The sequence below is a fragment of the Camponotus floridanus genome, unplaced genomic scaffold, assembly GCF_003227725.1.
Source record: "Camponotus floridanus strain SB8 unplaced genomic scaffold, Cflo_v7.5 scaffold18, whole genome shotgun sequence".
NCBI lineage: Eukaryota > Metazoa > Arthropoda > Insecta > Hymenoptera > Formicidae > Camponotus > Camponotus floridanus.
In genome coordinates this window covers 42,870-68,584 of record NW_020229303.1, presented here as the reverse complement: position 1 = coordinate 68,584, position 25,715 = coordinate 42,870, and the positions used below count along the sequence as shown (strand labels likewise).

At 31.2% G+C, this 25,715-nt stretch overlaps 1 protein-coding gene across 2 annotated transcripts in view; it reads right to left on the bottom strand.

The window, feature by feature from the left end:
* Positions 1–15,230, bottom strand: part of LOC105255499 (pituitary homeobox 1) — a 58,558-nt gene extending 43,328 nt beyond the window's left edge. The window contains exons 1-2 of one of the 2 annotated variants that reach the window (XM_011264814.3): positions 13,059–15,230; positions 418–459 (exon numbers count right to left, since the gene is read on the bottom strand). In XM_011264814.3, coding sequence (XP_011263116.1) covers positions 418–459; positions 13,059–13,545 — 529 coding nt within the window. In that variant the 5' untranslated portion in view covers positions 13,546–15,230. The remainder of the gene's footprint in view (positions 1–417; positions 460–13,058) is intronic. The other variant, XM_011264815.3, reaches the window with a different exon arrangement.
* Between the last annotated feature and the right edge of the window lie 10,485 nt (positions 15,231–25,715).

Below are 25,715 nucleotides of genomic sequence, written 5' to 3'. Positions count from 1 at the left end.
ACACGCGTAAAAGTTTCGTGTGAATATTATTAAAAATGTTATGTCGTTTTATCTTTTTGTCGTTATCTTGTGAAACTTGGAGTTATGATTTTCTGAAGAATTATAATATATTTATACCTATATTTTCTCTTGAGACTATCGATTATAAAGAATTAATCTATTTTATCTCGTTGCAGCTTGTTATACTTTATTGAATTTTTTTCAATAAATGTGACTCGTGCATTATTGTAAATTTACGAGAAATCAAAATTAATTATATAATTTCTATATTTATGTTTCAAAATATATGTATTTTTTAAATGAATTATTTGGGTCACACATCTAATTAACATCATGCATTATTACATTGCAGTATTATCTTATAATTGAAAATATGTATTAAGAACAATCTTAAAGATATTAAAATTAAAAACATACCGGGACTCGTATTTGGAAATGATCCTTTTGATTGCGAAAATCCTAAAACAGAAAAAACATGTCTTTATATACCACTTATCAACAATAAGAAAAAGAGAGAATTGTAAGACATTTATTTTTTAACCAATAAAATCCGAAATTTTATATATATTTATATATAAAATTAATAAAATAATAAACTGTTTAAATAACTTTTTCTTATTGTGTACACACACATACATAAATATCAATTATCACAACAAGTCATAAATGGTGAGAAAAATAATAATAATATTAATCACAATTAGTTTTTATAACGTTTTGGCAGATTCATAGTTGAAAATAATTGGAATTATGTTAGTTATATTCAGAGAATTATTCTGGAATATTAATTTTGTCGAAAGTTTAAACCTCTCTGCTATTAACTGATATATAACATTTATTTAAAAGAATGAAATAAGAAATTAATTTATAGTTTAACTGTTTTCAACACGCTTTTAAATAAATAAACACACGTTAATGCAAACTGTGATTAAAGAGCAGAAAGAAAGAAAAAAGTTAATTCGATGATTATTTTATAGCTACCTAAAATATTTCAAATTTCAGTGTTCTTTATTCTTTCTGCAGAAACATATATTACGTTTCACTCAAATGCGCTACTTTTAATTATTCAACATGAGAATTAACCGTAATTTAATTAATTAAAACCTCATAAAAAAATTCTCTCTATGCTGGAGAAAAGAAAACCATGACATAGATCTCATTAGAATGATTATCAAAAGAATCCTCTTTTCTATTCCCCTGACAATATTGATTTCAAGCCAACCAATTCGAAGTTCAAAATTTCCATTAATTTTCTAAAGAATTTCGAATAATTTTTACCAAATTAATAAATAAATTAATAGATAAATAAAGCAGATAAATACATAAAAATAGTAGATAGGTTATAGATGAATTATATAAATTAATAGATAAATTAATAAATAAAATTAATAATTATAGCTATAAATTTTAATTCATCTTTAATCATATTATGTATTAATTATTAAATTGCTTGTACAGTGAAAAAGCGCATAAGATTCGACGGCACAAAGACATTGTTAAGAGGAAAATAAACACTGTATATTAAGACGCTTCACGGTGCAGCCATTTTCTAATAAAGTCGTCCGCGGTGTAGACCCTGGGGTGGCGAAAAACAGGGGTTGAAAAAGATTTGCCTGGCTTCTAAGAAAGTTGGGGCTTGTTGGCGGCTACGAGATAGATTCTGTTTCACTGAGGGAAGGTTGGTGATGATGGTAGTGGAACTGCTCCCTCAAATGACTTTAACGAGCCGGCGTCTTAAAATGGGGACGCCGAGCTTGACCTGGGGTTTGCGCGTTTGTTTGATAAATTAACGTGGAAAGGTATGGTATACATTGACGAGAAATTTAACAAGCTTAACTTATTTGTTTGGCGTAAAGCAAGATATATTACCTTGAAAGAAATCGGTTTATAAATGGAAACGTTTGAAAGTATAATGTAAAATTTTTGTATACATGCGCGAAAATATTCTGCAATTTACTCTGCGTTTATTAAATCACTGAACCTCTCACCCTTATAAAAACATAACTTAAAGTCTTATATATGATGAGTACAAAACACATAATTAATTAGTTGAAACTCTGCATTTGTCGCAATAATATAATTAACTCGACAGAATAATCGCAACAATATACGAGAATTAATTCTGAATTTAATTTATTTTCAGTCGAGATCAAGGAGGTAAACCGAACATCTTTTCGAATTAATTTTCACGTATATTATAATGTATAGAGTTCTGAATCACCATTTTAAATCACATTGAAAACTCTTCTAGCTTCTCAGATATATCAGTTCAAAATTTTCGACATTTTTGGCATAAAAATAATATATTTTAAGTGTGATATATAAGTTTAATTTAATAAATAGTTTAATCAGCTTTAATAATTTTGATCTAGAATTATGTTCAAAAATGTTAATAACATTAGCGTTACAATTATATAATTTCACATGAGTTTGCTACACTTCATCTTCGAAACAAGGATTACATGTATATATAGAACAAAGTAAATTTTCTCCTATAATATAGGTGAAAATCAAAGCGATGGCTAAGGTAGAATCTTTCCAAAAGATGTTTTATCCTATAAAGGATATACTAAAAAAATCATACTAATTGGATAGAGACACAATTATTTCATTAAACGTTATTGTTTTTTTTTCACAATACCGTCAATTAATTGAAAGATTATGATACGTGATAACGTGGATATCTGAAAACGTCACCGGAAATCGAGCTCGCATTCAACATAAATTGCACACATATATCGTGTGCGGAATTGTTCACTTGAAATTCGAATAGCGTGTTAGGCTGATACGGCATTCTTCGGTTTTTCCTATTCGTTCTCCTTTCACGGGATCGGCGGTTGCCGAACGCGGTGAAACTTAAACCTCAATCGCGCACCCGGGTGGAAGGTTTCAGATTTTTTTGAAAACCCCATAATGCGCATCGCCTTGTACCGGTTGACACGAGAGAGGGGGACCAGGCAGACCCCCATTGAGAAAAATCCGCTTCCTAGGCTCGTGTTACCCGGCGTATTTTGACAAGATCTTATTGTCGTCGCGCGGCTAAGCTCTATTGACCCTATTATGGTCCTATTAGTATTATACTAGGATTTGCGGTTACTCCTTGAAAGGCGTCTTCTCTACGGGTCTCTTTTACGGGTCGAAGAAGGCGTGCACGCGGACGGCTGCGGAACACGTCGGTCCATTCAGCACGTTACTCGAGCGTATCTTCTCGATAACATGACATGCGATTTTGATCTCGAAAGAGTCGCTATTCGTAATTTTATGTTTGTTGCACAGCGCGTGGGGTATCTCTCTTGCTTTATGATTTATTAGAAATTTGAAAATTTTTTACAATAATTGAAAAATAAGTTACTTTTTTAGTTACTTCTCCTAATTTTTTAAACGCGACAAGAATATGTTCTTCCCTTTTGGTTCACTGAACTATTTAATCGAGAAATTAGCATAAAAAAATAAATAAAAATGTCATTAATGGAAAGAAAAGATTTATAAAAAAAATTAGGTACTGAATAAATGTAAAAGCGCAAAATATAATGGAAGGATTAACATATAAGAGAGAAAAAGAGAAAGAGAGAAGGACAGAGTAGAAAGGGTAGTAGGAGATATGAGTAATGAAGGGATGAACGGAAAGGGTGGTACAAGAGCAAAATAAGGATTAGCAAGGAAAGGACGGGGAAGAAAAAGACAACTGTACGAGGCGACGAGGTGAGCAAGAAAGATAAAAGATTGGGGAAAAGAAGTGCGGAGGAACATGTTGTGGTAAGAGGCGATGAAGGGAAAGGGGGATGACGATGTACGTGTGTTCGAGGCGTGAATTCATATATACCCGCGAAGCACTCTTTAGCGAAGACAATCGAGGTGTTGGGCTGGAAATCCGTACCGATTTGAACGACTTACACGGACTCGTTTGAAAGCTTAGCAACGATACGTTGATGTCCACAGAATGTGCACGCATTTGCACGTAGTATTATAAAAATAAGCGACACAAACAGTGGATAGAATTTTATATATATATTAATGTCGCTTAATTGCTTAAAGCATTATGTTCGTTATTGAATTCAGTATTTTGCTGTGTCAACGAACTCCATTGCCGAGACTCATCGATAATTTAGGGTCTGGGTTGATTAAACCCACGTAAACCCTTCTATTTTCCCTTCGGTTCTCAATAATAAGATACCACAGTATTGCTTTTATATAAGCAGTAAATATATTTAATACATAATTATGAACAGTTTAGAAAAAGTTTATATTGATGATTTTTTAATTTGTTTAAATCTGCAGTTATATTTCCATATTTATTATCTATTATTTATGTCAGAAAACGTCTTATCGTCAAGAAAAGAAAATTACATATGTTATATGAAAGAAAATTAAGGATTATAATAAATGGATTATTTTTTTTCTATCTATATATAAAACTATATATAATATCTTGTTTAAATACACAGGTGCACACACATTTCTTATTTATAATTTAACAGAATAAAACACTCATAACAATTACACAACATGATATAATTAATACAAGTGCATTCATTTTTTCCGTATGTAATAACTTTTAAATTTAGCGATATAAGTAGAAAGCACATAATACTTTAATCAAAATGTATAATAACAAATAGTATTATAATTTTGAATAAAAAATATTACACATGCAAATATAATTTAACGCATACGCAATGCAAAAGAAATTATCCCCCTGATTTAGATGAAAGCTTACAGATTTAAATATAATCTTAAAATTTTGTTCTCGTCCTGCAGCAACCCCCAAAGTTCAGCTTTCGTGGAACGCTATATTTTCGCGCGCAGGGCACGGTAATGGACATAGTTTGTCGGTAATGTCCGAGACTAATTCCCGTGTTATTTCATTAACGTCCCGCAGGTCCCGAGGGGTTAAAGCTTCTACGCCAGCCGAGGGTTGCCACTGTCGCGCCGACGCCATAGCTAGTACTCTCTTTCTCCCCCTCCTGCCCCTCTCCCCGGTTCTTGCCGGTTCTCGGGACTCGTATCGGGCGCGTGTCAAAGGGTGAGAATTTACGAGATGGGTGCACAGCGCGAAAAGGCCGATTGATAGTCGGCTGTACGTACGCGCCCGCCTTGAAACAATGCCGACAAGTTATGGTGCAACGGGACGTACCCCGTTTAACGCGCATGATTTTATCGGGGGCAATAGATCGATACCGGTTTGTCGACGTCGCGACGTTAGATTGATAACTCACAATTGAACATAGCTCTCCTCAGTCGTGCGAGATTTTCTCGATCATATATATATCAATTAAACATCGATTTAACAATTATTACCTGATAAGGGAATTAATATGATGAATAAACTGTATATATTTTGTAATGCTTACAGATATACTTAATCGTATAATTAAATTTTCGAACACCTAATGAACGTTTTGCACCTTGTGATTGCGTTTTTAATTCATTGCATACGTTTTTATATAGGTAAGGCGGAAAATAGAATATATCTGGAATATGAATTTACTATATAACATTAACATATATGTGTAATTTTATATAAAATTGTTACATTACTCTACGACAATTAAATATAAATATAAGATTTAATTTAGGGATGTGTCTTGTGTTTTATTGATATTTCTTGCATTATATATTTAATTAATTTATATATTTAATTATATCATCGTTACCGATAAATTTAGAATTTTAATGTTATCTTGCGTCAAAATATATTATGCTGAATAATCCGAGTAAAATTCCGTATATCTCGATAATCGGCATAGTTACCAGGCAAAAGCTATAGAGCGTGAAGTGGCGCTTTCGGTCGGAGACCCGAATTGATTTGTCGAAGCGGATTATACGATTAGACGATTAGATGAACTACTGCGGCGACGAGGGTCAAATGATTGACATCGCGCGACAAGAGTATAATGAGAGAAAATTATTTCTCTGTCCGAATCGGAAAAACTCGTGTCAATCAGTGAGGAAAATAAAATTAGATTATTATGATGAACAAAGATAGGGTATCCAAATTAGCAACTCATATATATGATTTAATTTTCGATATTGAAATCTATTTTTTAGTAAAAATATCAAGAAAAATTATTATTTAAGTTGAGAAATACATAAATAAAAGATAGCTCAATGAATATAAACGTACATATTACACAAAATTCTATCAATTTATTAAATATGAAAATTGTTTAAAAATTATCAGAATTAAAGAAATTGATTGTAATAAAAATTTTCCTTAAAATAATTAAATAATAAAAAAAAAACTGTAACATTTTCTAATTTAAAACTCTAACATTTCCAAATTTTTTACTTCTGTTTCATATCATTTATAGTAGACAAAAAAACAGAAGCATTTTAATTATTATATTTTAATTATTATTAAAAATAATAATTGCGGTAAAACTATACGCTGCAAACTAAAATGTAATCATTAAAATGTGCATTACAAAATGTACACGGAGTTCTTGCTTTCGTTATATGAGAATTGGAAAAATAAAATAATGAATTCTACAAACGTTATTTTGTTGAAATAATTTTACATCATGTATACATATATATTGTAATTTCATTACATATTTTTTACATATATGTAAGCTTATGTGTCGTATAAAGTTAAAATTCTAACTGTTAATTCTATTTGTTAATTAAATTCACAATAATCCAAAAATTATTAAAATGATTACACTATAATATAAACTATTATAATCGAAATATAAAAAACTACATTTTCTTTTCTTAATTAATATAGTGTGCTTATTGGAATTATTATTTCTCTTATATATACATGAAAATAAAAATTTCATCAAATGCTTTTAATTTGACAACTCGAGAATATTATTATTTTCAGTAGAGAAAAGGGGAGTGCAAGAGCAAAACAAGGCAATAAAATAAATAGATATTGCATAATTTATATAAAAATCTTTTTACTTTTTCGATCACAAGCGACTAAGAATTTTTTCTTACGAGGAAAGAATGAAAACAAGATCACTTTGAACGTGTATAAGGTAAATTGCAACGCATTTAAAAAAAAGAAATGTCCATGCTGGAAGACTAAAATTTTCCTCCTCCTAGCGGTGAGTGCGCCTCGGCAGTGTTATCCAATTATTCTAAGTTGTTAAGGCGAGTTAGGGCGCTTAAGGGACTAAATTAAGACATTCCGCGCGACAAATCTCCCAAGAATCTCAATTAACTTCTCTAGGAGCGCCAGTACTTTAATTAACTGTTTAATTTCGTTTAATTTGCATTCGCGCGCGCGCGCGCAATTGCATAAGCCAAACCGGCTACCGCCACTGCGTTGCATTTTCCTGCGAAATAAACTAATGAAAAACCCTCGGAATATATTTGAATTATATCGAAAAATGCAAGATACCCCTCGGTTATAGAGAAAATGCCATTTATTTTCTTTTTCAGACGCCAGTCTGCAGTTTCAGACCCTTCTCTACTGTCTCTGTGCGAATAAATTGCTTCTTTTTACCTTTTTTTCATCAGAGCTGCTGCTGATGACTTTGAAGAATACTCTAAAAAGAAACTTAAATGTTTTTATTCACCGTAAAAATTCTTAGGTTAATACGTTTTGAAATTTTTAACTGTATTCCTATATCCTATATACGCTCATTAAACAAACAAGTAGAAAGTACGAAAAAGGAAACGTCACAACATTTATATATTATCTCGGTATATAAACTTTATAGATATACACATTTATATATTTATACGTATAATATTTAATAGTAAATATTAATGTACTTTAATATAATCCATAATTATATAGTCATATCAATACAAGTAATATGTTAATATTATGTGAGATACATTGACGTATAGAAAACACACACATAATACACAAAATACACACAAATTTTTGCTATCTTTTACTTTATATTTAAAATTTTATGTGTAATTTAATTTAGTTTTAAATAATTTAATATCTGTTACGCATAATATTACGCATATAAAATTGATTTGATTGAGTTTAAACTGATATTCCAATAATAATCATTAAATTTTGTTTTAATATTTCTTACAATATTATGTATAAAAAAGCATACCGTTCTTATTTAAAAAATTTAGAATAATTTTCCTCTTAAATTTTTACGAAAAACAATTTCTATTTTATTGTAAGTTATAATTAGCATTAGTCAGACACACTTTTGTCTGCAACGTTTTTCTTCAAATAACTGCAAATACCTTATACATTTTTATTATCGTGTTTTCGAGATATCTTAATTTCTAATATTTTAATGCATTTTTGATTATTCATGTAAATAATTCTTTATATTAAATTTAAGTTTTGATAATCCTGTTATAATAAATAAATCTAATATGTATGTACATATGAATAATCAAAAATGCATTAAAATATTAGAAATGAAGATATCTCGAAAACGCGATAATAAAAATTATTTTTAACAATAAATACATCGGTTTATAGCCTTTCAATAAAATCCTGAACATAATTGCGCACCTATATGTAATATATACATAATTATTATAATTATTAAATAATTATCATTATCTTATTTGCAAGACTGCGTCATTTTATCTTGCGTAAAGCGGAACAGCTGAGATCGTTCTCGAAAGTTAAGTTCTCGTTCACATCAATCAAGTACTACTTTATCAAGAGAATTTTATTTTATATCAATTTCATCACGCTAATTTGCATGACGAGCCACTTGCGCGTGGCCGCGCAAAAGATTACAAATTCGAGCGCACAAATTTATGCAAACGTAGTCGGCGCGCCGCGACGCTCTCTTATGTGTAAGAGACGCGCGGCACTTTTCTCGGGAACAAAGAGCGCTGACGAGTTTGTAAACCCGCTAATTTGTTCGAGACTTCTTGCTCTCGAGCTATCGCGCGCCCTTATCGCGCGAAATATCGAACGTACGTACGTGCACACGTCTAGAATCGACGTATGTGTAAACGGCGTACATGAAAGACACACATGATCGCCCTCTCCCTCTTCCCTCACGCTTTGAAGTACTAATCAGTATCGATTTGTGCCTGCAAACCATGCACCATGTTCGTATCGCGCGCTTGCCATTCTCTCCGCTCCTTCTTTCCGCTCCGCGGATTTTCCAGAGGAAACCATTTCGTCAGAGGCGTGACTGCGCGAGAACCGACGACGAATGTCTGACTACGCACCTAGGGTAGAAATACGCGGATACACGAATGCGATAACTTCCGGTGACATTTTCGACATTGACATGCGCGATGAACGCGAGGGGCATAATTTTTTCACTATCATTATATCTTGGATAGCGACTTTAGATAATAATTTAGATAGATTTTTTTCATTGATGACTCTAGATAGATTTTTTTATTTGATTTGTGTCGAGTTTATTGTATTAAATTTTTCATTTTTTCGACTCCTTCGTTTATGAAATTCAGAAATTTTTAAATATGAAATTCAGAAATTTTTAAATATGAAATTTAGTAAAAAAAAGAAGCGAAGGGATCAGAAAGAGAAGGGATATATGTTGCCCTCAGAAATCCCGAGATTCGCGATCGCATTTGATTCGCGCCTTTCGCTTCCTAGACGTAGCATCGTGTCTCGAAACTGCTTTTTCGGATCGTTTGAAGTCGGCAATCAACTAAATTGCCTATCAACGCCTGAGAAGCCCGCTCACGCACTTCCCTTCCCTGCGTCTTCTTCCTTTTTCTATTCACACATGCTCTTCTCTTCCTTTCTCACTTGTTGGTATCATCGTTATATACCTTGCTTTTCTGCGTGAGAATCCTTCCGTGTATGTTTTCTACCTTCCTTCTTCCCCACGTGACATTATATTATATTTTTCAGGACGGAAAATCAAATACATATTTACATGGTTGAATATAATTTCTACCATGCCAGACTCTCTGAGAAATCAAAAAAGTTATAGTTTATCGTAATTTTATTAGGCTTTAAATTATGCCATAATAATTACATATTTTGTCGTTAGATATTCTTTAATTTTATTGTAATCCTTATAAATAAAAATGTTATTAATGTAATTGTATGATTAACTTTTATATATATTTAATTAATACTTTAAATATATTAAGCTTAATTCTGATCTAATTATTGGTTGTCCTTTTTTAAAGAAAGAAAAAAAAGAATATGATTAACTTAATTAAATTTAATTAATATGTGTTCATGAAAATACTCTTTAATATATCAAATCTAATCATTTAGATATTTTTAAATAAAATCTTTTATAAAGTCTTAATGTAATCCTGAATTTCGTACTTTTATAAATAATATTTCACACATTCATATATTATAATTAGTTTTCTTTATAAAATACAAAAATTTTTAGATAAAATTTTGCACTAAAATAAATAAATGTGCATAGTCAAAAATAAATTTCTTTATAAATCTGAGGTTGTATTTTGATCAAGGATTGATGTAATAAAATTATTAAAAACAGCACTCTTTGGATTTCTTCATCAATTTACGGTGTATTTACAATTAAAGATCAATATAATTGCTATTAAAAACAAATTAAATAGTTGGCAATCTAACGGTAATAAGTCTTAGTCTGTGCTCTCGTCTTTAAGCCTGTTTAAGTTTTAAGACAAAAACGAACGAATGGAGCACATCAAATAAATGCTGTGAAACGAGGTGCCAGAGTGACATTTGAATAGAATGGTAGATCCTTTGTGTGTTCTGTCTGGAACTCGACACCCGAAAATCGTTCTCAAAATTCGTTCTACGTCGCGAAATCTCCTGTTAAGTAGCGATATACTACATTAAAACTATATATACTGTGGTACCAAAATATGTTACATATCTATATGTGGATGTGTAATATGCGACGAGATAAAAATTTTAATTTATACAACTACAATTTCGCAGGTAATAAGATAATTTAATTATTAAATTATCTTATTCTCAAGATATTAAAACAGACACTATAAATGGCGTTTATTTGCATGAAATATATGATGAAAAAAGAGATTAAAATGCATTAAAAAAAGAATTCTTCGTATGCTTAAATTTATATATGCAAATTTTATTTTGATATATATAAAATTTATGTTTTTCTATGTATTTTTTTATTCGATGCTCGAAAATGTAAATATTATTTTTATATTGTAGTGTCACACATGGTACGTGCGCGCATACACGTACACACAAATAAACATGGTAATATAATTTTTAAATAGTTTAATAATAGTGTATACTAAAATTCTAATTTAATTTCAAAATTCTAATTTAATTTAATTTCTCACCTTTTATTGATAAAATTGTAATTTGGTTTTATTTCTTTGTTTCCTCATAATTTAATAAATTATAATTTGACTGTAATAATAAATAAGTAAAACATAATGTTAGTAATTATAATAATAAATGAGAATAAAACTCACACACATAATATTTAATATTTCATTACATATATTTTAATATACCAATATTATGTTTAAGATATCAATATCATATCAAAGCAAGTTGAGAACAGTTGTATGGATGGACGACCAGTTTTGTCGATGCTCTTTGTGTTTTGGTGAGACATTGCAGGCCTGCCTAACACTCAACTCATTATACCACTAATTATTCATAACGTTGAGGATTATTCTGACGAAAATAAATCAATTCCCACAGCGTTCTCACTTCTTTTCATTCCTTCTTTCTCTCTGCTCTTGATTCTAACACCATAAAAATATGCATTTCTTTTTCAAAAAAAGATTGTTTATCACACTATCTTTATTGTGTGACGAAACATTACGTTTTGTGAATAATATGGAAAATTTCTATCAAAAAATAGCCAATATGCGGAGAGAACTAATGTATATATTTATAAAATATGGAATGAGTTATTTGTTAATTATTTGTGCGCTGCAGGGGTGAAATAGTCTCAACTTACAACATGTAATAGTTCAGCTTTTCACCCGCTAAATGCGTCAATTTGTGCCCAATTTAGTGGCAAATCAACATACTCGGCAAATAAAAGTTTTCTGCTTTGATCGAGTGATGGACATTGGAGGGCACTCGGTTGGCGTTTTGTGTGTATTGAGAATGTAAGATGGCTAAGGGCAGCTGCCGATTGAATACAGTTTTCCCGAAAATTCCCTCGTATTCTTGGCGCATACAATCCCGACGGCGCGCGTGGACGTGCGACAAAGATGTGTCGATTTTCGGTAATTCGATCTTGAGTGGCTCTCTGTTAAGTGATAGCTGTAAGTGGCAGTTAAGTGCTTGTTTCATGCCAGAATGACGATACGCCTATTAATTTACTTTGACTTGCGAAGCAGAGGGTCATAAGTTCAATCTCGTTTGCAATTAACGTACAATTTATCATACAATGAATATATCGTCCAAAAAAGGATGCTTATTATAATAATAATATGTCAATTAAAATTAGCTCTTTTTATGCGATAATTATCTAGATGATCGGCTATTCCTCAATTTTTTTATTTATTTTGATTAGAAAATATATATTATATATTAAAATTTTAAATATCTTTTATGCAAATTATACTGATGATATTACAATGTAAGTAGGAGTAAACATAAATGTCTTAAATGCTTTTATTATTAATATTTATATTATGACTAGCTACTAATTCATATTTTAGTATGTTTCAGAAATTATATACAATAATTGATCGATATTTAGATATTTGATCTCATACGCATTAAATTTTGTTTGGCAGATAAAAGATAAAAACATAATCTTTTATATTCTATTATTCATATTTTTAAAGAAAAAAAAATAGACGTGGGCCAAAATGAATGATTTAGTTCTATGTAAATTAGCACACATTATTTGCATGTGACGTCATTTATAAGCGATTAATAGAATTAATCCATTGGCAATATTGATCCTGATCGTAGAGACAAAGAATCATAAGAAAACGAACTCTTAGCGACTGTGAACATTACGTTATTAGCGTATCAATTATATTGAGAAATTATTATGAAAGAAATTTTAAAATATACTACCTACGTACTTACACACAAGAGTACAAATTATAATCATTAATTAGTACAAATTATTGGCATTATTATCGTCTTTACGTAACTGAAGCTCATTCCCCCACATCGATCCTAACAGGATGATAGCCGCCAAAAATCGGAAATTTTTAAATCATCGACTTACCATGAGGCGGCGTATGCTGAGTTGGGCTATGTTGATGATGATTCGTGGTTACAGCCGTACCAGGAAGTACATGCTGCGCATGTGCCGCGGGATGCAAGTTGACGCCGGGCGGCGATGCCGGAAGTTGGCCCGATTGATGTACCTGATGATGCGGTACGTGGTGAGCCGGGTGGGGATGGGGCGGCGGTAGAAAGGCGGCCGCCACGGCCGCCTGCGCATTCAGGTAGGCCATCCTCGAGGCCGTGAGATTGCCCAGATTCCCCAGATTTCCCAGATTCCCCAGATTGCCTAAATGATTTAAGCTGGGCATGTATTCCCATAATTTCGAGTGATGAGGTGCAGCTGGAGCGTAGGAAACAGCCGAGACGCCGGCGGGCGGCGAACTTTGCGGGGATCCCCCGCGATCGGTTCCGCTCCGGTTCCCGGTGCCGTCCAGGCCCAGCAGCTCTTGAATCGCGAAAGCTGATCGTTGCTGCTGCTGCGGCATCTTCGGATCCTTTGACTGAGATCGCACGGGTTCAAAGCATTCTCAGTTACTTGTTCATTGGAAGCCAAGTGATCTGTGTCGATCCTCGATCCATGAATTTCACGATAGGCATGTAATGCGGGTGCTGACAGGCGGATATTGAGTCGAAACTGGCCAACATCAAAGTGCACATTCAAGAGAACGAACTTATCTATCCTGTCTTCGTGTGATTATAAATATTAGGTCTCCTGGGTCGTTGTTCGGTTTCTTCGAAAGATTCTTCTAACGTTCAGGAACTCGATCGAAGAGAATCGTTGTATATTTCCTGGATTCTTGATCTCGGTATTGGATTATAAATTAAGCACAGAAATTAGAGAATATGTTGCAAAATTTTTTACGAAGTTAACGCTAGTTTCAATAGGATTTGTTGCAAAAAAATTCTCAAAATGAACGTAATAACGTTTACAAATCTGCTATACTTTGATATCATTGTGCGACGATTATTGCCATACAATGTTTCATTGAAGTTACAAAGTATTTTCTTTAAGGCCGTTCAAAATTTTATTCTCTTAAAGTCGTATTACGTGCACGATTGGCATAAAAAGAGGCCTAGCGACGCATAGATCTAACAAATCATATGGCGTTTTCGTACATATTTATGAAAACTAAGCTCCTTTAATAAATATTTACAGCGAATGTGCAGTACTCTGCGATGACAGAATACGATTTATTTCGATTTATCTTCGTTGTGTTGAAAGATATCGCCAGCAAACGATTGTCAATGTTTCGTTAACCGTCGGCAATGCGAACAATAGGTTCCATCAAGTGGGGCTCGAGAAATTCTATTTTTTTTCGTTCATATCGCGACGATGTATGATTTTTATTTGCTTTTGTGTTCTTCACTTCGTTAAAATAAATATTTCGTTGTCATCAGGTACAGATTGCTCTGTCCGTCGTTTGTCACGACACTGTTTTGTGCGCGTGTATGCGAAGTTACTTTTTCAGTATAACTCGAAAGTTTGCCTTTTCTTTTTGGCATTAACACTAAACAACACACGCAAAGAGTGTCGCGCATAATAGTCAAGTTTCACTCATAAAAGCACGTGCAAGCCTGATCAAATTGTTCTGTACTGACAAAATCATTTTCTTTCATTTCCTTTGACAGAGAAAGATTGATTTCAAAGGTAACCGGTAAAATTTCGCTTCAGACACGATGGGGATGATATCGACGCATCCAAACCTGATGGTCACGTCCTAAGAAACGCGCAAACGGAATGATTCGAAGGTCAAAATCAACACTATTCCGAGAGTTTTGACCAAGATTCATCGGCACTCTCGATAAGAAACGCCAATCGACGTATGTTTTGCGTACGTCTCTTACATAAATTATATCCAAGACGTTTTGATCACTCCCATGTCCATACCATCCCTCTTCGACAATTGATATTACGCGTTTGTTAGAGCCAAATTGGGTATCTTCCTGTCACAGAATGATTTTCAGATATTCTCCAGGTGTATACGAGACCTAAAGGCGATAAAACGCGCGCGTAACTCTCTTCAATTAACATCCGATCGAGACTTGGTCATTTCCGAAGGAGCAAGCAATAAATAACGTGACGTAGATCACTTCATAGGGATGGTCCCGACGTGAGAGCAGCGTGTTCGCCGTCGTGGCGCAACCGTGTCGTCCTCGCGGTGTTAAGCAACTGAGCCGTCGAGCAGCGCGGGGTTGCTCGGCTGTGCGCGACGGGTAACGAAGAAAGGAAACCCCCCCGGGGGCGGCTGGTACGAATGGTACATGCACCCACACACATAGGTACCCTTCGGCGCGCGCGGAGGGTGGTGTTTCACCCCCCACTCGCCTGGCCCTTCTCTTCTGCCGTGCCCGCAGACTCGATCCCCCACCTCCCCCGATCTTTCACCCTCCGTCCTGCGATCCCTTGCGTACCTGGGCGACAAAGGCGCCTCCGCTACTTTACGCGACGGCAGTGGCCGTCTCGTATCGCGGATTGGTCGGCTTTTTGAGACGGCCAGCCAAGTAGACATAGCCCTAGTTACCAGCAGGAAGGTGGGGTCTAGCAACGTCGACGCCTCGACATGGCTACGCCTACGGCGGGAGCGGTTCACCATGGAGAAAAGAGGGATTTTTCTCGTTCGGCAACGATCGTGAGATGCTTGGTGAGCCCGAGTGATGCGAGCCAGCCGTGAATAAACACGAGTCTGGATCATGAGGTGGTAAAGTAAGAGCTTCCCTGTGATCCCTTATATTTTTCTTCAATCTTTCTTTTATTTTGTATCATTATCCTTATGAATATTATTATTTTATTATTGATATTTAATATTATTATTATTATTATTATTATTATTATTATTTTATTACAATTTTATCGATTTTTTTGTTGCTGATGTCACAACCCACTCATCCAACCACCCACCCACCCACCTATCCACCTATCTACATGCATACATATACACACATACAATACATACACAAGTAGATCTAATTAAATTATTATTATTATTATTTCATTATTATTATAATTTTATCTTTTTTTATTGTTACAATCCATAATGTTACAACCTTTTAATGCTAGTGCTACACCCACCCACCCCCTCACATATCCTACCTACCTACCTACACATATACATACACGCGCACACGCGCACACAATACATACACATGGATCTAATTAAATTATAAATTTGCAAGTAGCTTTCAATAAATAATATTTTTGTCTTTAGATTCATTACTTCAATTAAAACAGAGAAAAAAATGGTTATCTATCTAATACATTTCTTATAATTTTTTTATATACGTTGTATAACAATTGTGAAAAGAGGAACGTCATAAATAAAATTTTAATATAACATATGACATCTAAGCAAATAATTTATTAATTTGTTGTTTGCACAGCAATCTGATAATGGTTAGATTTATTAGATTATGGATTCATGATGTGATGAAATTATTTATTTAATTAATTGATAACATGAGCTGAAAATGATGTAGATTGTATTGAATTCATTGCACTACCATTATATCATAAGCTATCGGTATTTCCAGGCAATTACAAACATGCGTTCTCTCGTTTCTATTGTTAAACAATTCATCAGTAATACTGCACAATTACGAATATCAAATGATTATAATAGATTCTATTTTAAAGGTACCTTTAATTATCAACTAATCTTTCGTGGCAAAATTCGTACCCTATTTTTTAAAACGCAACACTATTTTTTATAATAACAATTTCATTTTATTTATAAATTGTGATTTTAATTTTTATATTATGCTTTAATTACATGATGATTATAACACTTTCTGCTGTTTTATTAATCTTTATGTAATATTAACATTTATACTAAATTTTATTATTTTAAATGCGTGAAATAATTGTGCAATTACAAATAGTTTAATATAATGTTATTTATGATTAAAAGCAGAAAGTATAGTTAAATAGTATTAAAATATTGTTGTACAAATAATAAATGTTGAATAATAATTTTACAGTGTAAATGTGAAATCGTAAATACACATATATACACATACATATATACATATGTAATTTGTAAAATCAACATTTACAATTACGTATTGTTATAAAGTTGTATTTACATATATAATTTTTTAAACTCTACTTAAATAAAATCATCAACTATTATCGAGATAAAATATTACCGAGTTTAGGAAATACTAACTCTAGATATTTAGCATTGTTGAGACTTATACACATACACATTACATCTTGTGAAGAATGATTGTGGCGTTGTGAAACTGGCTTTCGTTCAGATCCTTTATTAATACTGTGGGAGTGGTCTGGGTATCGGCCAATCAGAATACGCCACTTCCAACCCTCATTGGCTGGGATACAAATCGATTTATAACTCACCCCGATGATGAACGAGTATGGATACACGCCCTTAACGCCGTTCTGCTTAAGGTCGATTCTTCTCGCAAGCCTTCAAACACCGCCAATTCAACTGTAGGAAGGTGGTGGTGGATTTGGTAGCGACAACTAACGAAAGATGGTAGGAAGGGTAGAAACTTCTGATCCCCGACGAGATTTCCGATAACATCAGACAGTATTTTTTCAAAAGTCTCCCCAACGCGGTCGACTCGTAATCAAAATTAAGCCATTTTTGAAAATGAGATTTTTCCTTCATTTTCTCATCCTGTTTTATTTTTCCTTTCTTCTCTCTATAACTCTTATAATTTTTATCTTTTTATTCCTTGTATTTTACTTATATACTTATATATTGCTTACTTATATACTACTCATATATTATTTATATATTATTATGTATATATGTGTGTGTGTTTTATTTAATATATTTTTATATTTTTCAATTTTGCTAAGATTTTTCTTACGTAGATATATAAAATGTTGTCATATTTGTTAAGATTTTTCTTACATAGATATACAAGATGTTATCATTATAAAGTTTATATTCTATTCTGTAAATTATTAATTCATAATTTATTCTTCCAAACAAAAATTGATTTTGCTTATTAGATAACTGTAAATGTATATGTATAAGACTTCAAAATTTTATATAAACGTAAATCTAATATGTCTTATATGAGATATAAACTATATAATATAAATTATATGCTAAGTAAAGAGATATATAGAATGTTTTAAAATTAAATATTTCTTTAGCAGATGTTTTGCCCAATTTGGAAATTTATTTTTCTTTAACATATCAAGAAAAGTCATTATTTATTGCAAATTTCTATTTCTTTTATTATAAACAAGCTTTTATAAGATGTAAAATTCACTTCAATAGTGAACAAAGGATATAAAATAACAAAAATAAAAAGATACAAAAATGAAAAATATTTATAAATATGTGTTCTATTTGAATTTGTACCTAAATTGTAGCCAATTTTGTACTCCAATAATGTACAGTTATATATCTTTTTAGAAAAGATCATCTAATGCAAGCCTGCAAATTTTATCATATTATAGTTTCTCAATTTTTTAATAATTTCGTATTCAATATTCATAATTCAATATTTATTGAATTTATTGGCAATTTTGTTGTATATATATAAACAGAAACGTTATCAAACAGAACATATTTTATAGAAACATAATTTTATTCATTCACTATTTTGTTACTTTTTATGCAACATTGAAAAAATCTTACATGTTATCAAATTCCTACATATTTATATTAATAATTAAATTTTAAATTAAAATTTTATTAAAATAAAGTTCATTTGAAATTAGCCGAGAAACATAGATTTCTTACTATTCTACCTCTTCAAAAGATTTTGTGTAAAAAATATTTTTCTTCAATTATAATTTACAAATTCATACCATTCTTTCTTTAAGACAAAAATCTACTTCAAATTATTCAAAAAATCTGTCATAACAAATTTGAGATACTCAAATACATATGTACATGTATGTATAAAAAAGGACAATATGCTTATAAATTATTAACAACTTATGTTTATTGCAAATTTTAATTAAAAGAAAACTATTATCTAATATATGCAATATTTATATAAAGATTTTTTAATTACAATACATTCTAATTGCATCTCTTTTGTTATAGTTTTCAGTTTTAATCTTATTATTTATACGTTTAAGAAATATAGCAAATAAATGATAACAATTACAGTACGTTGATTATAACAGCAATAAAAATATTATAATAGGTTGAATAATAATCATGTTATATGACATTTTTTCCTTATTTAATCCGAATTTAATGTTACGAGTGATATTTACATTGCGTTAAATCAACGTATGCGGAAGACGGACATCCATCTCTAATGACGTTCAAGCACAGTATTTAACGTATACGTAAATGGTTACAAAAAGCAATTGTAGCACAGCACAATAGCGCAAAGTTGAGCGCCGGGGAACGTAAATCGACGGGAATTCTGCAAGCCTCTTTGCAGCCCAAAGGAGATGTCTCGCGTCCGTAGTTTTGTTTCGTTGAAAAATCTCCGACTTCTTCATTCATTTTCTCGGTCTAAGAAAGATGTATAGAAGAGAGCTAGAGCCTCCTTCGCGACCTTCCCTTATTTGCTACTAGCAGCAAAGGATTATTGTATACTTTGCGCTGCGAAAGCACTAACTGACGGCAGGGGGAAATTTCTGCTGTTAATGCATCGTTGTTTATAGGAAGATGTTTAAATTACTACTTGAATATACTTTTGACATTTATACATATTCCTATATATATATATATATATATATATATATTATATATATATATTTATATAATAATACACACATAGGTGCGCTTCTTATCATATTATGTATTTGAAGATTATACTATATATATATATTTGAATTAAAAATTATAATATATATTACACATGTTGCTAACAAATGCAGCATAAATAATGAAGAAAGATATCAAATAAGCAATTATATGTATAAAATCAATAAAATCAAAAATATTAATATTATAATTAAAATTTTATATTTTTGATAATAGAGAAAATCCTGATGTTGTCATGTTAATTAGAAACATAAAATTATTTGTACAATTTTATCATTATATATTATAATATATAATGCTAATAAAGATAAAATACATTTTATCTTTATTAATAAAATTATTTTTTTAAATTTTATTTTTATAACTAATTTAAAAAATGGACTAACGGTAGTATTAACAGTGCTTAAGCGATGGTCTTATCTAAAATTTTGACTTTTCTAAAGTATTACGACTAATTTTACTTCCTGACAGCATTGGGCTTGAATTTCCTGTCGTTTAGAGTAAATTATCCTGCTATCATAATTAGATAAATTAACAGACCGTAGGCGGAAGCACCGTGTTCGCACGGCACATGGAACTATATATTTAGTGAAATGAAAGGAGAGTCCAGTTAGTTTGAATTTATTATCGCCACTTAATTTGCGAATTGAATAAAGTATAATTGTCAATAAATATTTTTAAATATAGCAATTAATAATGATCGTATTTTCATTCAAATTGCAATTGTCTTTTTCGAAGAATATTTCCTTGTTTCGATATTAAATATATTTAAAAAATTTGTACAGAAATATTTATTAAACTGTAAAAACTATTAAAACTTTTTATTAATTAATATACATGAATCATGTTGATATAATAAACAAAATATGATGCATGCATAGCAAAAACTGAGTGGCGACATAAGCACAAATAAAGATTGATTTGATATTGATTGTATTTATTAAATTTCGCATACCTAATATTTATTTTTAATCTGGTTACTATTTGTATAATAATGATTTCTCTTTAAAATTGTATATTATCGCAGATTTATTTAAAATTTAAAGCATAATTTCTAATTTAAATTGTATCAATAATTTTTTCCAAATTGCATTTCAAATCTGCATTTGTTCGCATTATATGCTTTCCAGTAAATTTTAAGAATCCTCGATTATACACTAAAACGAGTATTCAAGTGAGTCGGTCACTTGTATAATCCTACTGAAAGAGGTTTAAACTTTAAAAGAGCACAATCGGTCCCACTAAGAAGATATTTGCTAGACTATATCGTATGATACGGATATCATGCACTTGCACGAAACATGTAAAATAGGCTAAATTTATAAAGATCCATAATCTATTAACAATAAGATTAATAATCAACAATGAATTCTATATTTTTAATATATTTTTATTAATATGCGAACAATCCTGAAAATAGATATATATACATATATCTAAGAATCATTTATTTAGATACTATAGTCTAGATTTCAAAAATCCAATTAAAAATTTACAAAAGACGGGATAAATATAAATCATGAAAAATTTTTTCATAATTTTTTTCTATTGAAAATTATATTATCTATAATACATAAAATCAAAACCAATATTTATTATTTATATTTATCAAAATTTATCTTTTTCTTATTTTTAAAAATTTCTACTCTATTTCCAATATTTTATCATTTCTTCTTATTTGATGAAATAAATCATATTACGCACTTGCAAGTTCTCGTTAGAAATATTTACGTACGTGTTTGTGACAAATTTCTGCATGATCGCCATTTCAGCCAACTTGTTCAATTTATTCTCCTGTGAAGGAGAAGTCTTATAAATTAATTTCTCAAATCAGATTTCGCCGAAGAAGCTCACCCGCCAATATCGGTAAACTGTGTCCATCTCTTCTGCACACGTACATGCAATATTCTCACAAACATATTCAAATGCAGTGCCGCGGAGGTTCCGGCAAAAGGATCTCGTTGCCTTACCAATCCTCTTTCCGAGAACATTTTCGCCGAGTCTTGCAAAATTGTTAATCCCAAGCTTTTCCAATTACATGGACCCCCTCCCACACCCCTATCTACATAGCTTTGCTTTCTCCCTCTCTCTCTCTTTCTGTCTCTTTCTTTTTCTCATTCTCTCCCCCCCCTCTCTCTCTTTCTCTTTCTCTCTCTCTCTTTCTCAGCTCTTTGTAAGCGAAAATATTGAATTCGGACGTTAAATTCAATTACAGCATTCCTGATTAATCCTAAGTATCCTTTGCTGAAGGAAGGACGCCTGCCATTTCTCCTTCCATAGATCCCTTTCTTCGGACGAGCCAGATCTCTTTCGGTTTAGCTTGTCCTTGAGTTGAATAACTGTTGCGAAGGATGTCCGATCATTAAAACTTGCTCGTCCCATTTTCACCGCGATGGATACTCGATTGTGCGCTATTCAGATTATTACGCCTTTCTAAGTCGCAATAATATTTAAAAACAAACATGCAAAACATTTTATTACGTATTATGAAATTAATAATTTTTAAATTATTTCTCCGAAGGTATGATTAAAAGTCTTTTTATTGCGGTATCTGATAGTTATGATATTTTTCCATTTATAAATTATAATCATAATATTGAATGTGTATTGGGGTTTTCGAGATCTGATAGTATATACAATTTTCAGTAACACTTATTCGTATTTTTTCATGATGTATAATTCCTGTCTCTCCAACTAACTCATATGATTACTTATAACTATGTTTATATTCTATCGCCTGATCAATGATTAAGATGCGAGCTTCTCTCACGTTTCTTTTGTTACTAAAACGGTTCATTAATGGTCTCGCATCTTGCAACTTTCCGATATGAGAGAAAGAGAGAGAAAAGGAGAAAGAATCGGACCACCCAGAGGATCGTCCGAACAACGACAAGATAATTCTTGCCTCTCAAAAAAGTCAGCCAGTCATCGCCTCTAACTGGTAGTCTTTCTCTTAATCTTCGCTCCATGAGCTCTCGAGTATCCACGACCACTTGAGATTTTCACAATGTCCACACTGGCGCAATCGTGACTCCAATCTAGTTTTCGAAAAATGAACTACCATCTCCGCATCGACTTAACGAACAATACTTAGAAAAGGCAATTCTTCGCCAGATTTTGGAAAGTGAGTGATTCTTGACAATAGCATCTCAATTAAATTTTGAAGTTAGAGATTCTCCATTACTTAATGTTATTTTTAAACACAAAATATTTATACTATTTTCTTATATTATATTTCAATATTTGCTTTAATTTTAGATAACTTAAGATATATATTTTTTATATAATTTGCACTGAGACGTTATTAAAATATATATATAAATTATTCTCCTATTAAAATTAATAATATGTCTTAAAATTGTACTTTTAAAAAAAGAATACAGCTAACATTTAATGCTATATAATACTATATTAAATGTTAATAAATAAGTATCTATGTTAAAAAATAAGCTAACATTTTTAATTATTTTATTAAATTTATTAGAAATATAAACTGTGTTTCGCTTCATAATGGTATTTTCAAATGATGCAACAAAAATATACAAATATGTAAAAAAATTTTTTTTAAATCTACATTAAACCATATACACATACATTTAAATAATTAAAATAATTTTTTTATAAAAAGTTAAGTTCAAAGAAAATGCAATAGATGGCAGCAGATATCTAGTCGGTAATTCTGGATGTGCTGCCGTCTGCGTGTTAGAGAATGAACTGAATTTCGATTTAATTCAATTATGTATAAGTCACCTTTCTTTTATTATTATTATTTACAAAAAAAATATAGATATCATGTCTTATATAATCTTTTTCCTTATATTATATTCATAATAGCTTTTGTTAAAACATGCATAAGCGCATATTTGTCAAGCGAAGCAGTAGGTGAGGCCAAGTGCATACATAAAACAGCTGATTAGTCATGCGACTTTAGTATCGATGTACTTAAGGCGCTATTATTAAGTAGTTTATCCATAAAATAAAATTCTCTTACTCGATTCTATTTTTTTTATATTAAAATATCTCGGAAATATTTGTTTTATATGAAATGTGCGCGCCCTGATCATGAAAAATTTTTACACAGACAATGTAACAATTTGCATCACTTTGACGCTTGATATTTGAATATTTTCTCTCTCGTGATAAACGATCAGTTTGTCAGCGTTCGTTACATGTTCGATTAACATCTCTGCAAAAGCGATTTTTGTAAAATGGATGGAAAAAGCGTGATTCGTTAATTATTGTACAACTGCGCGCCCTCGATTGCTTCTGATGCACATCAGGATTATCGTATTGTCGTAAATAATTTTGCATATTTTATTTTTTGTAAAAGCTTTGTTATTGAAATTTCCTTAAACTCAATGCAGCGAAATATGCAGTAAATAATAATTTGTTTAGCATAATTAGACATTTTGTAGAATTGCTTGCTATATATTTATTAAAACAATTATTAATTTATCTTTTAAACAAACATAACAATATGTATAATAATAATATTAAAATTTTCTAATTATATTGAGTTGAGTTTAGATATTTACAGATTATAATTATGCATATATATAACTATGCACTTGTATTTATAATCTTTTTAATTACAATTTTTTAACACACAATTTTTTTAAATATTTACCATGTTTCCAATATTATTTTTTTATGAAAAAATTTGAATAATAATAATTTGATAAACAAGAAAAAGGTTCCTTTTCTTTTGATTTTATCATCGCTTTGTTATAATATGTACTTTTGCTTACATTATTTGCATATAGAAAATTAATTTCTGCTTTTAAATCACGAAAAAAATCACTTGAATCTTTATATAACTACATTAATTAAAATAACTACATTAAAAAGTATTTTTTCTTATAAGAACATTAATAAATTCAAAATGTAAAGAGATATCTTTAGGTGCTTCTTCTAAATGGCTAAATGTTAAACATATTTAAATTGAATTGTCATTCTCATTTCGAAATCATGAAAAACATATACAACAAACATCTCGTATGATATTCCTTTTTCTTCGATTTTAATTTAAAGAAGTGTATTAATCATTCCGATTAGAAGGTATATCGCGAAATTATCCATCAATATCGAAGGAAGCCGTGAAATTTCTTCGAAAGAGCGCCTCTAACAACGAGACAGTAACACGAGCCACGAAGCTAAGGCGAATATTCTAAAGTTCATCAAAGTTCGAGGAGATCGTGGTCGCTCTTAATGGCGCACTGGATACGGCTTCAAAAGAAATTACGTAATACTTTTTTCACCAGCCGATCGCGAGCGAAAAGGAGAGGAACGTCGGTGCGAAAAGGGGAGAAGAGAAAGCACCCTCGTTAAATATTAAACTTTAAGGCTCTGGCTTTCCCACGGTGCCTCTGCGGCCTTTATGTACCAGCCTCCTCTCTCATTTCTTCCATAACGACATCGCGCGATCGTTGGAAACGAGACATTTGAGAGATTATGCCAATCCAACGCTCGCAACCTCCTTGGAAGAAAGACGCGAGCGTCCCTTTACGGATCGATCATTTATTCTTGATTCGTTGATGTCGCTTTGTAACGTCTTACACTTAATGTATTCATTGTTCTTTCATTCTGCGTATATTCGATAAACATACTATTGGGAAGAAAATCAAGTTTGTAAACCTTTCGAATCATATTGCGAATATTTTCTGATTTCTTTGAGATATATCAATTTAAAAATTTCCTCCTTTTTAAAGTTAAAAACACATATTTTAAGTTTAATATATATCAATACTTCAATTATCAATTTTAACAACTTTGCTAACTTTTCAAAAATGTTAGCACTTTCTACATTTTTGTTTTTACTTTACTGCAAAGTACAGGCGGAGAAGGGATTAATATACAGTAAAAAACTAAATATAATCATAAATAAATACAATATTTTAAAATATTAAAAATTAAAAGAATTCGCAACGTGATTCAAAATGCACATAATT